This window comes from Vespa crabro, chromosome 1, assembly GCF_910589235.1.
Source record: "Vespa crabro chromosome 1, iyVesCrab1.2, whole genome shotgun sequence".
Taxonomy (NCBI): Eukaryota; Metazoa; Arthropoda; class Insecta; order Hymenoptera; family Vespidae; genus Vespa; species Vespa crabro.
The window spans coordinates 4,786,840-4,803,670 of NC_060955.1; the positions used below are offsets into that span (position 1 = coordinate 4,786,840).

Below are 16,831 nucleotides of genomic sequence, written 5' to 3' on the forward strand. Positions count from 1 at the left end.
TGGTAAATGCCTCGCCTTGGAAATATGAGAGAGGGAGAGAGAGAGAGGGAGACAAAGAGATAAAAAAGAGAAGGAGAACATCGAAATGCAACATTCAAAACAATCTTTGTTTTTCCCATCGTTTTCTTTTCTCTTTTATTTTCGAATTTCGACGATTTTTCTATATTATTTGAATCATTCGGGCGAACAAGATTTCTTATTTATCTTCGTAAGATTTCGGAAAAGTCAAAGGATTTTTTTTTTTTTTTTGTCAAACTCTTAATGGCCGGTTTGAGGGATGTTATCGCGAATGAATGCGTGGAATAACAGTCATAATTCAACAAAAGAAAGGTCGTCTTGGATAGAAAGTCTCTTCTTTTCCTTTCGTTTCTTTAAGTAACTTTGTGCTGCACGGTAGTGCGAAGAAACCGACAAAGGATGAAATTCTTCTTTTATCCTCTTCATCTTCTTCTTCTTCTTCTTCTTCTTCTTTTTTTCCTCCCTCTTTGCAGTCGTCGTTCCTCGGTCTTCCTGACGAGTTTCCTTGACATTTCGATTCCCCGGCGATTGTGTCCTCGAGAAAAGCACTCTGAATATTTTCATCCGTCTTTCTTACCTGTCGTCCGACAATGTACGCGAAAAAAGAAAGGAAAGAAAGGGAAAGAGACGAAAAGAAAAGAAAAGAAAGAAAAAGAAAAGAAAAAATAAAAGAAGAAAATCGTATTTCACCGAGAGAGCGTGTCGTGTGACCAAATGGAGAAGTTACTTCCGCGTCTGTGATCCGTCAGTGGTTAAATCGGAAGAAAACAGGCGATTTCTTACGATTTCCATTTCCTTTTCTTTCTTTCTATTTATCTATCTATCTATCTATCTATCTATCTATCTATCTATCTATCTATCTATCTTTCTTATCGGAGATATAATTTTTCTTATACGATCGCAAGAAATTTCAAGCTCGAAATTATGTTTAATAAATTTGGATAATATTATAGGTGGACGTTTATAAATGTAATAATTAATAAAATTTCGTAATAAATTTGATTTTAACAAATTAACTACTCAAAATTAGCTTTTCGTTTTTTCGCAAATTAATTTCAAATATTGATATTCATTATTAGTTGTTTATATTAATTTCGTATTCAATTAACTCGTGATATGTAGATAGAAATATATATATATAGAAATATATAGAAATATATATATATATATAAATATGTAGAAATATATATATATAGAAATATATAGAAATATATATATATATATATATTTCTATCTACATATATATATATATATATAAATATATAGAAATATATATATATATATATATATATATATATATATTTCTATCTACATATATATGTATATTTCTATCTACATATCACGAATATATATATATATATATATATATATATATATATATATATATATATATATATATATATAGTTGATCTCGGAAATATTCAAAAATTCCTTTCAGTTTATACCATAGAGCTGTTACTTTCCTCAGGTTATATTAATATTGCCCGAGTTCGTCTACATATCAAAGGAAACGTGTGCGATAGTACTAAGCTTCCTTTCAATATTCACCAATATTCGTAAGCATTCGTAAGCATATCTGTAAAAGGGACGACTTGGGATCGCAAGGGTCGTTTCAAATTTACGTTGGATTTCGAGTCGAGAAAACAATTCGAAAAATACAACGATATCGCGAATTTTCAAACTCTCTGAGTTGAATATTTCTCTCACTCGTTGAGCTTGTTCATACGTATAACGAATATACACACAGTCGTCGTATATTCGAGAGAAACATGAAAGCACGAATTGGGCCATTACGCTTACGTGATACGAGCTACGCCAGATTCCGTCACGTTTTGTCGTTCCACGTTGAAATTCAATAAATCCGGCGTATTCTCTTAGTCGAGGCATTTCTCTTAGGCAAAAGTGCTAGAACGCGTCGGGGGACTCGACGATGGAGGGCCGTAAAAAGGACGAAGGAAGGACAGGAAAAAAGAAGAGAGAGAAAGAGAGAAAGAGAGAGAAAAATATAATTTATTTCACAAGAGCATAAGCTCGATATGGAAAAAAGTGTACGGAAAAATGTGTAATGGGTAAGAGAAAAAAAATGGAATAATTATAACAAGCGAATTATACAAGATTATAGTGAAGTTCAGTTTAAATTACTTGTCAAATTCAAAATTAAAATTATTTACTGTGTAATATACTTTTTATTGAATGAAATATATTTATTATTTTTAATAAGAGAAAGAGAGTAAAGGACATTAAAATATTGACAAATCGGTAAGACATAAGTTAATGTGATTTTGTAAAATAAATTCAAAGATCTTCTTAAAGATATATTTAATGCGAAACGTGAATATCGATGAGTGGCAACGGCCTTGATGGATTTTTTTTTTTTTTTTTTTTTTTTTTTTTTTTTTTTTTTGACGAAATCCGATAATGCGAAAGCTCAAGCTCAAACTTCTGAGGCTGCTTTTCGTTGAAAAGAAAAATCCGTGAGGCTCATCCTCTTTCTGCTGGTTCGATTCTACGCGAGGATTAGAAATATTTCTGAGGGTGGTGTTACCCCGCACCCCCTCCCTTACCTATCTCACTCTCTGATACGATATGGCAGAACAGGGGAAAGGGGATGGTGAATCGATATCGATATCGACGGCTTACAACGGAGATAAATGGAAGATGAAAATGACAAACCGACGCATTAGTCTCCATAAAAGGATTCCGAAGGAAATTCCGAGCCCTTTCGGGATCTTCCACGAATTGCAAGCCTTCCTTCTCTCCTCTTCAAGGAATCGAGTATCGAGAACGACCCGAAGCGAAAAGTCGAGAAACCTTTTCTCGAATGTATACGTCTTTTCGTCTATTATCGAAGGGGAAAAGAGAGAGAAAAAAAAAAGAAAAAAAAAAAACTTCCCAAAGGCGAATTATTCGTCGTTCGAGAATGGATAGCGAAAATGGATGCCTAGGTGAAAAGATCGAACTTACTTCCGAAATAAATCATATTTATTTACTTCATGGTACGAGGCAAATCCATAATCGAATGCGATTGAATAATTCGACGATTTATGTTACTTATATACGTATATAGATATGGATCGATGAAACACCAAACGATTTGCTTACATTTTTCTGTTAGAAAAATATAAAAATAAGAAGTATATATAAACAAAGGAACTGTAAAATATTGAGAAATAGAAAAATACTAAAGTTTATTTAAAAGAATATAAAATAAATAAATTTATTTAACATGAAACAGGAAATTCATTGTAAGAATTAATATGATTTCAATTGATGTGTACTCATTTATATATAAATAGATTTCATTCAAATACACTATTTTCAACGTTACGCTTTCAATACGATAATTTGTTGCAATGTTATATATGAGGAATTACGTAGATATATTTCTGTTCGAGCTCTTATTGATTTTATTAATGCAACATGTAACATGCTAAAAGAAGTATACTTTTGCATCGTAAAATATTTTCAGACCGTGTAAATCGGGACTTAGCGTGAAAAAAATTGCTGAACAAATAGAAAAAAAAAGGAGTGCATATCAAAGTACCCTTATTTCTATATACTATAATAACAATCGCTTCTGCGTAATATTATTTACATTTGCGTTCTAGGAAAAAAATGCTAGTAAGTACTTTTTTTTTTTTTTTTTTTATCGTAAATTGATGAACAAAAATTGAATGGTATATTATCGATAATTTCGAAGGTATGATTATTTTTTCAGTTTTATTAGAAAAAACAAAAACAAAAACAAAAAATAAAAGAAAAATATTACACGTATACATATTATCAAACTATAGTATAAAAATTCGATTGATTTACATTTCAATAATACAAGTACTCAATAAATTAATTGTTATTATACAATATAACAATATATAGATATAAAAATAATGAAATAACGTTAATATTATTGATATATTATTATATGAAATACGATTACTATACAATTAAATTAATTTTGTATAATATTTTGATGAAATAACTTACACAATACTGATTAATATTTACAATGATAACGAAATTCATACGTGTGTGTTATTGAGAAAAAAAAAAAGTTGCAAGTTGTCGTACGTAATACTTTTCGGTTTAACATTCGAACCATGCGAGATATTTATCTATTTAAATAATAGAAAAAGCAACAAAGAGTTTATTGAAATATTATATAAGTATTCGTATGAATTAACTGTTACTTGTTGAAAGATATAATTTTGGTTGAAAAGCTATGAAATTAAGAATGAATATTAGGTTCCATCGAGATGCATAGGAAATTAATGAATTCTCCCTTCGAGTTTCGTTCTAATTTGCAAAGGAAATGAAACTTTTGTGAAATTGGCGTTTTCATGGTATAACAAATGGTATCGCTATCTAGCAGTAAAGAGTTGGAATTAATAGTCTGCCGACAAGGGGATTTGGTATGTAGATACTACGGTATTAAAGGATCCTATTGAGTTTTCAAAACGCTTTTTATCACGTTTTACTCTTTAACCTCTTTCCGTATTTTCGCATGTTACCGATTAATTCGCCATTTTCATTATACGAAACTATAATAATGTTTATTACTTCCCATAGATGTGGTCAAAGAAAGAGAAAGAGATAGAAGAGAAGAGACGAGAGAAGAAAGAATGAAAAAGAAAGAAAGAAAGAGTGAGTGATTTAAAAATAAATTTAACAATTTGATAATTACGAAAACGATTGAGGAAAAAATTTAAAAAAATAAAAAAAAACGAACTTATAAAATCTGTTCACACTCGCATGAACAAATTTCAAAGATTAATAATAACAGACCTTTTTCAAAGAGTAAATATATATTTTTTTATTGTTTCATTTTAATATATTACTATTATTATTATAATATAAGAATACAATATTTAAAACTTCTATTGGGCAATATTTAAAAGTGCTATCGTATATAGATATTTATAATAAAATCCACGGAATTGCGGACTATTGTCAGCTGAAAAACACAAAAAGAAGATTGATATAAAAACCAAAAGAATGTATTTATATGATTAATTTTTCTTTTTCGAAATAAAGAATAAACATTACTTAAGATAATCCTGAAATCGTGAAATTCGATTAATATCTCGTCTTAATTCAATTCATATTTGAAAATCTGATAATTGATTTCATTCAAAGATAGTGTACCACTTGCTACTTTTTGATATTTATTCGACAGTCCATAGATGATCGTAGATTTCGAAGTATTATTAGGATCCTTTAAAATTTTCAAGCCGCTAACAAATTGTAATAAATTATCGTCCTTCTTTATTATTTTCTATAAAGTAAAAGAAAAAGAGAAAAAAATTACATAGATATTGTTCGTAATCAAATCAATTAATTACAAATATAATTTTTATCCAATGAAAATTAGACTTTTACCACATTCTTTTCGGTGAATTTTGTGTTTATATCCCACATTCTCAAATCATTATATTCTAAAGTACAAAAAAACATAATATTTTTTTTTATAACTATTGGTACTTTGCGAAAATGAACGTCACCCTTATCTTGCTGTATATTAATTTTTCCATCAGTACTTTGTTCCAATGAATTCACTGGTATATGGTACATATTATAAGAAGCCAATGAACTACAGTATAATTTACTATCCTCTAAAAAATAAAAGGAAGAAAAATAAAATCCAAGATGATATTAGCGATAAGTTAACGAACGAAGAAGATTATATTTTACTTTTATTTTCGTTTTCATACAATGCCAAACCGATTAGACCATCGGTTAAATAAAAAGTATCATTGTTTAATGTAAAATTTGATAGCTTTTTATTAGCCGCGAAATCTGGTGAATCAAATCTTTGAAAATTATTGCCTCCTCTCCATATTACTAATCCATAGCCCTCTACATCCGCCATGTACATCTATTTAATTGAATTCAACGATCATAATCGTTTTAATCGATCTTCAAAAAGACAAAAAAATTAACAAAAAGTTATAATAATCTCACCGTTATCTTCTCACATTGTTTGCCTGAAGTTTTCACCAAAGGTGTTACTAAATTTCCATTACCATTGCTATTAAAAGCATATTTATTGGGAATCTCTTTCCGTACCATCAACCTATCAGTTTTTAAATCAAACGCTAAAATCTTAGGTGGACACTTTTGTTCTTCTCCAATCTTTCCATTGTCCAAAACCCATAATCTACCGCAATCGTCCAACTAGAACGAAAGGAAAATTTTAAATGAGAAAATAAAAGAATTTGGATTCGTTGTTTGATACTTACATCTATTCTATAAACACCGATGATAGTGTTATAACAATCTTGTATATTACGTGCCCATTCCCAACTTGGATATGGTCGAACTAAAGGACCTCCACCATTTTGTTTCTGTGTATTAAGGGTTCCTAAACTGGCAGGTACTCCTTTCGAACGTGGTATGGTAATAAATATTCGGCCATCTATACGATAAATTATTATTTGATTTATCGAACAAAATTTCTTTTTTTTTTTTTTTTTTTCTTTTTTCTTAATATTTTAAAACTATTACTTGTAATCAATGTGTCGATAGGTACTGAAGCATTTTTTATATATAATCCTTTTTTGATGTATTCGTTCTTTTGACTCTCACAATACCAATCAAAATCTATATATCTCCATTTGTACAATAATTCTTGTGAAGACAAGGATATCCAAAGGAATGGTAACAACAATTGAAATGACAACTTCATGTCGATATGAAGAATGATAAATTTTATAGTCAAAAAGGATCAATATCGTTGTGACATAAAAAAATTTTAAAGATCGTATGAACGTTCGCACGAATGTTTATATACATTCGAAGCTACTGTTATCGTAATCGCTTAAAATTACTTCTAAATAGATACTTCATGACTAATTGTATGAATGTGCATATGTTCAACTATTATTACTTTTTGCTACGTTGTAATTTTTTAAATATTTCACTTTGGATAATATTCGTATGATTATATACCAGCAGATATTAATTATATATGCATTATTATTTTATATTGAAAATTTTATATGAAAATTTATTGTTCCCTTTATTTAAATATCCCTATATCTATGTTCCTTTTAATTAAAACGATAGAATTTTTCGTTGAAATGTTCTAATATATTATTTACTCGTACTAATTTACATTTAAACAGAATTAGAGTATACAATTTTAAGAACGTTGAATAATTTATGAAGTTTTCGTAGAAGAACATTTGTAAATATAAATATATTAGATATTTGTTATTATATAATGGAAAAACAATACGCATTAGATAATAATACATGTTCTCCTTATATTATTTTTCATGTGTCAGTATATGTAGATATGCATTGTAATAATTTATATGTTCTGAGGAAAAAATTATTGTTTGACGTAATTTATTAACATTAACAATAACGTTGCATTATTTTCACATGCATATGATTATTCATATAATTTTATATGTATAATAATATACAAATAAAATTTTAATTTTAATTTTAAATTTATCATAAATAATAGACATTATTTTTTAATATGATTCATTAAAAGTTTATATCAATTATCGGTTTTCATTTGTTAACAATAATTTTAAAATGGCGTCTGATTTTAGCTCGATTCTCATGTCGATAATAATGTCGGGAAAAAGTAATATTTCCTTCCAACTACATTATCTTCCTTATAATAAGTTTCCCTAGTTTCCAATTCGATGATTTATGCCATAGAGCATTTATTCGGAATAGTGTGAAAAGAAAAAGAAAATTAAAAAAAAAAAAACTATGATTGGTCGATTCACCGTAAGGCATTGCTTAGAAAATGGATTGTAAATCTACACTTAAGATTTTTGGCGGCAGTATTGGTGGTACTTTGTTGTAAAGGTTATGCTACATATTGTGAAAAAGCGTGAGAAAATGCTATCGCATCCAACACTACAGTCAGAAATAGTCGACATTTATGGTAAGATTTGCACGTGAAAGGAAATACGAATTTTAAAAAAGTGAATACAAGTTTTTATTCAAAATGTTATCAACTATCGTTTCTAATGGAGATAATAGTGAAAAGGAAAATCATCCAGAAATTGAAAATCTTAATGGTCATAGATTGTCATTGAAAAGAAGTATTTACAAGGAGAATAATATTAATGAGATAAATTCGCATATAGAAAAGAATCACGAAATTAATATTAAAGATATTGAAAACAGTTGTGTGCCGCTCTCTATCAACAATGCATTATGTGATGCAGGTAATGATAGGAAAAAGCTACGTAGTGGAAAATATGTCAGTGATAAAAATATGCTCAGTCCAAGTAGGAATAAAAAGAATATTAATAAAAGTGAAAAATTACAAGCCTATTGGAAAAGGTTTACCAAGCAAACAAGTTCAGAAGAACCTATAATAAATAATGAACAAAAATCTTTTGAATCTTTTGAAAGTAAAAATGAATCAACTCCTGAATCTATCATTAAGATACAAAGTATAGAATCCAATGAAACTGTAAATGATGAATCTGATAATATTTCTAAAAAACCTAAGCACGAGGATAATAACCATAATATAACTGAAATGAAGCCACAAATTAAAAAAAGTTTAGATATACCGCAAAAGTGTGAATATTGTCGTCAAAAATTAATTCCGGATGAAATGAAGTTGTACCAGGGTCATCCTAATGGAGCTGTAGAAGAATTTATCGCTTTGACTGATCCAAGATTATCTTTATTTACGGGAGAAGAGGCTATCATACATGAAAGTGATGAAAGGCCACAAAACAAATTAACATATTTTAGGTAACATAAGAGTATTACATTATTATCATACAAAATAATTTGTACAATATTAAATCAATATATTTATATTATAATTTTTCAGTGTGTATGACAAAAATGGTCACTTGTGTCCTTTTGATACTGGTTTGATTGAAAAAAATGTAGTATTATATTTCTCTGGATATATGAAAGCTATTTATGAAGAAAGTGCATGTCTAGAAGGAGGAGTTCCTACAAAGGATATGGGACCAATAAATGAATGGTGGGTTTCTGGATTTGATGGAGGAGAATTAGCTCTTATAGGCTTTACCACACCATTCGCAGAATACATTTTAATGGAACCTTCTGAAGCATATGCACCTTTTATGGATAGTATAAGACAAAAGATCTATATGAGCAAAATTATTATAGAATTTTTATTAGATGAAATCAATCCAACTTATGAGGACTTATTAAACAAACTTCAGGTGTGTTTGCAATTTAAATATTTTAATGTTATTATAACAATTAAATAATAAATTAACTTTATATTTATATTTCAGACTATAGTACCACCAAAAGGTTTATCTAAGTTTACGGAAGATGCTTTACTTCGACATGCACAGTTTATCTGTGATCAAGTTATTTCTTTCGATGCTTCAGCTGGACCAGAAGATACATTATTAATTACAAATGCGTGTATGAGAGCTTTAGTATCTTTGGCTGGTGTAACGGTTGGTAAAAAAGCTGCAATGCGTAGAGTACAACAGAAGCATCAAAAAGTGAAAAAGCCTAGTTGGACCAAAGCAACAACAACAAATTTGGTTAACGATACGTTTGAAACATTTTTCACTGATCAATTAGCAAAGGATGATGAAAATAATGTGATTGTATGTATATAGTAGAAGTGTTTTTTTTTGTTCGTTTTTTGTTTTTTTTTTTTTTTTACTAGAAAAGTTTTTATACATTACATAATTGTTATACACATAGGGTCCTAGGAGACATAGATGTGGAGTATGTGAAGCTTGCCAACAATCTGATTGTGGAACTTGCATTGCGTGTAAGGATATGACGAAGTTTGGTGGATCTGGTAAAAATAAACAAGCATGTGTTAGGAGAAGATGTCCAAATATGGCCATTCAAGTAATTATATTGATATTAATACCAAAAGATTAATATGAAGTTTCTTAAAATATTATTTAAATTAATTCATTTGCAGGAAGCAGATGACTCTGATCTTGAAGATGATGAGTTAGCTGATATTATTATAGAAGATACAAAAATTACTCAAAAAATGATTCTTAAAGCATTCAAACATGTTGATAAAAAAATAGAATGGATAGGACCACCTGTTGCAGAGGATGGTAGAAGAACATTTTATGAAGCAGTAAAATTAATAGATGAAGAAATTCGAGCAAATGATTGTGTCCTCATTGAATCAAGTGATCCTACTGTTCCATTACAAATTGCCAAAGTTATATATATGTGGCAAGATAAAAACGGTGCTAAACTATGTCATGCAAATTGGTTTCGCAGAGGTAGTGACACAGTTCTTGGTGAAACATCTGATCCCTTAGAATTATTTGCACTGGATGAATGTGATAATATACCATTCACCTCTATCAAATGTAAAACCACTGTTATCTATAAAAGGAAACCAACGGATTGGTCTGAATTAGGTAATTATTTTATTTTTCATCATTGAAATAAATCAATATGACATAAATTAATGTCAAATGTAATTTAGGTAATTCAGATCGAGCATTAGAAAATGAAGTCAAAGATGAAAAATCATTCTTTTATCAAAAACGATATACTTCTGAAACTGCCCGATTTGAAGATCCTGCTCTAGATTCTATTTGTCCGCGAAAGGATATTAGTCATCGCTTTTGTCCTGCGTGTGTACGTTTTACTGACTTGCAATGTTATTATACACCCAAGGTATGAAAAACGTTCAAAAATACAAGATGAAAATATTTCTTTTCAATTACTAATTATTTTCTTTTTCAAGGTTTTCGAATTTATAGAGGAAAGAAATAACAAAGAAGTGATCTATGGTGTAGTTAAATATAAAGGTGAAGAATTTAGAGTTGGAAGTGCAGTATTTTTATCACCAAGTGCTATAAAATTTAAATATACAATCACAAGTCATACTATATTAAAGCCAAAAAAAGGAAAGGTAGATGAAGATATGTATCCGGAATATTATCGAAAATCATCAGAACACGTAAAGGGTTCAAATTATGATACGCCTGAACCTTTTCATATTGGATATATAAATACAATATATGTTACTACTACTAATAAATTAGTTGCTTCTTCTGATATCTGGATTAAAGTAAATAAATTGTATAGACCAGAGAATACACACAAAGGCCTTAATTTAATGCATCAAGCTGATGTAAACATGTTATTTTGGAGCGATGAAGGTAAATTTGTATAAATTTTACTTCATATAGAAAATATTTTATGGTTTATATGTATATATGCATATGTATATATATAAACATATATATATATATATGGTTTAATTCGTTTCAGTGTGTAATGTGAGATTCTCTGAAGTAACTGGAAAATGCTATTTGATTTATTCAGAAAATTTGGATAAGTCGTTACAAGAATGGTCTTCAGAAGGTCCATATCGTTTTTATTTTACACAAGCTTACAATGCTTCAGAAAAAACATTTGATGAACCATCCTATCAGGCTAGTAATATTGGTAAAATCGGTAAAGGCAAGGGTAAAGGAAAGGGTAAAAAATCAGAGAATAGTGAAACAAAGAAGTTTATTGACAAACCTATTGATTATAACAAAATAGATAAACCATTGAGAACTTTAGATCTCTTTGCTGGTTGTGGTGGTAAATATAGATTAAAATCATTTTACATTTTAAGAAATTAAAGTTATCGTGAATTAATTTGTTATTATGATTTTTAGGTTTATCCGAAGGATTACATCAAGCTGGTATAGCTGAAAATAAATGGGCTGTGGAAAAAGAAGATGCTGCAGCATGCGCATATAAACTTAATAATCCTAAGGCAATTGTATTTTCTGAAGACTGTAATATATTGCTTCGAAGAGTTATAAATGTTAGTATGTTTGAATAATTATCAAGAAATTAAGGGAAAAATATAAGGAATATAAATAATTTATATAATAAATAAAAATATATTATTTTAGGGTGAAATTTGTGATGATAATGCACAACAATTACCTCAAAAAGGTGAAGTGGAACTTTTATGTGGTGGGCCACCTTGTCAGGGATTCAGTGGCATGAATCGATTCAATTCACGTCAATATTCTTTGTTCAAAAATTCTTTAGTGGTATCCTGCTTATCTTGGTGCGATTATTATAGACCGAAATTTTTTATAATGGAAAATGTTCGAAATTTCGTTTCATTTAAAAGAAGTATGGTGCTTAAACTTACTTTAAGATGTCTCGTTCGAATGGGTTATCAGTGTACATTTGGTATCCTTCAAGCTGGAAATTATGGTATTCCACAAACGAGAAGAAGGTTAGTAAAACATCAATTTCTAAACAATTGATTTTAATCGAAAATAAATGAAAATGTTCCTGTATTATCTACTAATGTTATAGATTAATTATTTTGGCGGCAGCTCCTGGAGAAATGCTTCCTAAATATCCAGAACCAACACATGTATTTAGCAAACGTGCGTGTCGTTTGAGTGTCATTGTTGATAACAAAAAAGTAAGCTTAATGTTTCAGAAAGCATACAATATATATCGCAATATTGGGTCTTTAACAATCTTTGTATATATTTTGTAGTATTCTTCAAATTGTGATTGGACAGAATCGGCTCCTTACAGAACAATTAGTGTTCGTGATGCTATGTCTGATCTACCTAATATTAGGAATGGGTGGAATCAAGAAGAAATGTCTTATGGGGATGAACCAATTTCATATTTCCAAAGAAAAGTAAATTAATTTATAAACAAATTTGTAATAGTAAAATGATGAATTTGTTATTATATTTATTATTACTTTATTTTCAGATGAGAAAAGTACAAGATTCAATTCTAAGGGATCATATATGTAAAGACATGGCACCACTCGTAGAAGCAAGAATAGCACATATTCCTACTGCAAGTGGTTCTGATTGGCGTGATTTGCCTAATATCATAGTTCGTTTAAGTGATGGCACATACTCAAAAAAATTGTATGTACTTTTTATACGACTTTCGTCTTCTCCACTGACTCCTTACATTTTTTTTACATATATATATATATATATATATATATATATATATATATATTTTGTTAATATATCTACATATTTATTTGATTTTCTTAAAGAGAATATACTCATCATGATAAGAAAGCAGGCAAAAGTTCAACTGGTGCATACCGTGGTGTATGCAGTTGTTGTTCTGGCAAAACGTGTGATCCTATAGACAGACAATATAATACTTTAATTCCATGGTGTTTACCACATACTGCAAATCGTCATAATCATTGGGCAGGTTTATATGGACGATTAGAATGGGATGGATTTTTTGGTACGACCATTACGAATCCAGAACCTATGGGAAAACAGGTGAACATTGATAATATATTAAACTTTAAGAATTTCTATTGGGATAATAACATGATGTTCATTAATCAAATTTATAGGGTCGCGTTTTACATCCAGAACAAACTCGAGTAGTAAGTGTAAGGGAATGTGCGAGATCACAAGGATTCCCTGATTCATTTCGTTTTTATGGCAATATATTAGATAAACATCGACAAGTTGGCAATGCCGTCCCACCACCATTAGGTACAGCAATAGGTCAGGAAATAAAAAAGTGTTTAAAGAACAAGGATGTAACAATCCCATCGTTAGTAAGAGAGGACATAGAAGATAAGGAATTCAAATATGAACCTATCTTGGACTAATTCTTGTAAACTTATTCTAATGTATTTATGAAATGTTGGAAAAACTGACAGATATGCACAAACTTAGTTACAAAAATATGTCTGAGTTGGTGATGGGTATTAATGCAACGTGTTCAGTAAAAGTATTCATTTGATTATTATTATGAGATATATGTCTTATTTTATACTATGGAAAAAAATGTTCAAACATCTTACATACTGTATTACTATTATATGTTATGATTACTTAAATGTTACTTAAAATGTTTGAATTTCATACACTTTTCTATGTGTTATGTGTTTTTAATTATACTTATTGAAATTATTATTATATAGCTATATAGAATAGATTGAGATGAACATTTTTTACAATTGTTACGAATACAAATAGTTCAGAAAGAAAAATAAATATAAACGTTAAAGAAAATAACATTATATAGATAATATTTATTGAGTAGTGGTTTTTCATAACATAATGAAAATATAATTGAAGCTTATATTTTATGTATATTGCACTCAAACTGTTGGTATACACATTACATTGGAGTTAATATGTGAGCTAAGGACCAAATAAACAAAAAAAAAATAAACACTACGATTTGTTAGATATAAAAATCAAATGAGTAAATACTTTTTTAGTTTTATAATCTTTTTATTATCTAACCTCAAAATAAAATGGTCCATCCTCTATATAAATTATAAAAACATATATTGTTATAATGTACAATATTAATGATAATTATATAAAGAAAATATGTGTAAAAAAAAAAATATATATATATATAATTTTTTTTTCAAAAAGTGTACATCAAACGTATACATCGTGATTAAACTAAGAGATATAAATAAATATAAAATATATTTCTCCTGACTATTCTGATTAAAAGAAAAATGTAAAAGAATGAATAACACGGAATAATTATTTGAAAGAGAATTTTTTTTAATTTTCATAAGTACATTCCCAGTGTTTTTCTGAGCGTAAAGCTCGATAGATGCGCCATCTATATTAGTCGTACTGTTCACACATATCATAACATATATACATGTAATACCAATATAACAAATAAAAAATTCAAATAATAAAAATATTTTCTATTAGTTTTATTTCTACTTTCACTTCTTTCTTTCTCTCTCTCTCTCTCTCTCTCTCTAATCGCGTTACTATTAATATAATATAAATATAATTATGATCACATGAGATATAAATTTGTGCGAAACAATGATATTAAAGTGAAAAAAATATTTCGAGAATAATAAAATCAAGAGAATAATAATAGAAATAGAATATCGATTGAAGTTCTAATCTCATTCATTTTTTTTTCTATTTAAAAAAATCAAGTTACAGAAACTATATCTGTTATATATATTAATTATCGAAAGAATTCAACGTTGACGAAAAATAATTATAATATAATAAAAATTGTTTTACTAATGATGAACAAAACTGTTTATGTAGAAAAACATAACAGCGGGGGTATAGCTCAGTGGTAGAGCATTCGACTGCAGATCGAGAGGTCCCCGGTTCAAACCCGGGTGCCCCCTTTGAGTTTTTTTTTTCTTTTTTCATGTATCTAACATGAATATTATGCTTTTATATCCTTCTATTAAAGTAACTTTATTATATTATTTTTATCGTTAATTTTCTTATTTTTATTAATAATCTTAATATACCGAATCAATAATACGTATGTGTATATGTGTATATGTGTAAACAGATAGATACATATATATATATACATACATATTATATATATATATATATATATATATATATATATATGTATATATATATATATAACAGATCTACTATAATTAGTTCCTTCTATTAATAATTATCTTTTATTAATAATGTTTTTGTTTCAATTTAATATTAAAGAATAAAACAAGCGCATACAGGATTTATTTATTAAATTCATTAATTAATTGTATGTATAAATTGGGATTTAAGAAATATTTCAAGAGAACGAAGGATAAACGAAGAGAACGAAAGAGAATTAAGTTAGAAGCATTTTAAACGAAATCGATGTAAGATATTGATATGAATGAAGTTTCAACGTGCAGAGATGTAGGGATGATTGGTTAATCCAAAAGATCACCGACCGCAGAAGATAAACGGAGCAAGTGCGAACCGCATACTTTGACAGGAAGCGTTAAATCCGTAAGCCGTACTAAATATTCACCGAATCCATGGAATGCCCGCAGTGCTTGGAACGATCGCGCCAATTGGCCAATGGCCAAGTAAAATGTATGTCCATCGTATTCTTCCATACGGCCTGCTTGCTTCAACTATGTAGTAGGTATACGTGCATTCATTCTTATCATTTCTTTTTCTTTGAATTTAAGATGAATTAAAGAAAAAAAAAATATATATATATACATACACATTTTTGCATAGTAAAAATTATTTACACTTAAACAATTTTTATAAGAGTTTCATTATTAGATTAATATTCGATAAAAAGAATTAACGATTAACACGATGAAATTTCTATTACTATATTGCATTCGAATCGGTTAATTCGATGCTGATCACTTACATGTTTCAATAAATGGAATCATTTAGCTCTTTGTGTTAGTTACCTCATTTGCCAGATAAAGTTTCCCTACAGTAAGATCATCGCTAAGTCAAATGACAGATGTGCCAACGATAATCCGCCATTACCGTTAGCAATGATCGCTTCTGATCCCTGAATCCGTCCTGTCGATTCACCAGACTTAGGGATCGTCCACATAGCTCATTGGCAATCACATTATTCATGATACCCATTCACGTACTCTTCTCAAGAGTGAAAAGACATAAAGAAAGATATTTGAAAATTGTCTACCATCTAATCGTTCAATTCATCTGATCAAAGCAGTTAAATGTCCATTCGAGAAGAGAAAGATAAAGATCAAATGTTTTAAACTGTATTAACACGGAGTCAAGATAATATAAAAATATTCTAATTATCTGAGTTCGAAAAACTAATACACTCGTTGATCCAATAGAAAATAATTCTCTCCCCTTAGGGATTTATGCACTTTTTCCTATAGGGGTTCCTCGACTTTACCTTATGGCCATTGGTAAAAAGTATAAAATATTTATGGACGTTCAGGCGTTTGTAAACAATAATTTATTATTACGTCGATCGATTTTTTTGTTCGTTCAATAAAAATTAACTATCTCTTTTTCTATATAGAATATATATATATATATATATATATATATATATATATATATATATATATATAATTGAAAGTATACGT

At 28.6% G+C, this 16,831-nt stretch overlaps 2 protein-coding genes and 1 non-coding gene across 3 annotated transcripts; 2 read left to right on the plus strand and 1 right to left on the minus strand.

Moving 5' to 3' along the window:
• Positions 1-4,810: 4,810 nt before the first annotated feature.
• On the minus strand, positions 4,811-6,782 carry LOC124423554 (major royal jelly protein 1-like). The gene is made up of 7 exons (XM_046961387.1): positions 6,520-6,782; positions 6,255-6,430; positions 5,977-6,189; positions 5,707-5,890; positions 5,395-5,627; positions 5,062-5,290; positions 4,811-4,969 (listed from the first exon to the last, which is right to left on the minus strand). Exons 1-6 carry the CDS (start codon positions 6,698-6,700, stop codon positions 5,105-5,107), a joined length of 1,173 nt encoding a protein of 390 aa, XP_046817343.1. The 5' UTR covers positions 6,701-6,782; the 3' UTR covers positions 4,811-4,969; positions 5,062-5,104.
• Positions 6,783-7,753: 971 nt separating this feature from the next.
• Positions 7,754-14,298, plus strand: LOC124426623 (DNA (cytosine-5)-methyltransferase 1-like). Its single transcript, XM_046968534.1, has 15 exons — positions 7,754-8,751; positions 8,834-9,197; positions 9,273-9,599; positions 9,700-9,852; positions 9,929-10,388; positions 10,457-10,650; positions 10,721-11,138; positions 11,251-11,568; positions 11,646-11,797; positions 11,889-12,223; positions 12,307-12,418; positions 12,497-12,646; positions 12,724-12,887; positions 13,025-13,265; positions 13,343-14,298. Exons 1-15 carry the CDS (start codon positions 7,988-7,990, stop codon positions 13,604-13,606), a joined length of 4,416 nt encoding a protein of 1,471 aa, XP_046824490.1. The 5' UTR covers positions 7,754-7,987; the 3' UTR covers positions 13,607-14,298.
• Positions 14,299-15,055: 757 nt separating this feature from the next.
• Positions 15,056-15,127, plus strand: Trnac-gca. Its single transcript has one exon. It is a non-coding gene; the product is annotated as a tRNA-Cys (tRNA).
• The last annotated feature ends 1,704 nt before the right edge of the window (positions 15,128-16,831 follow it).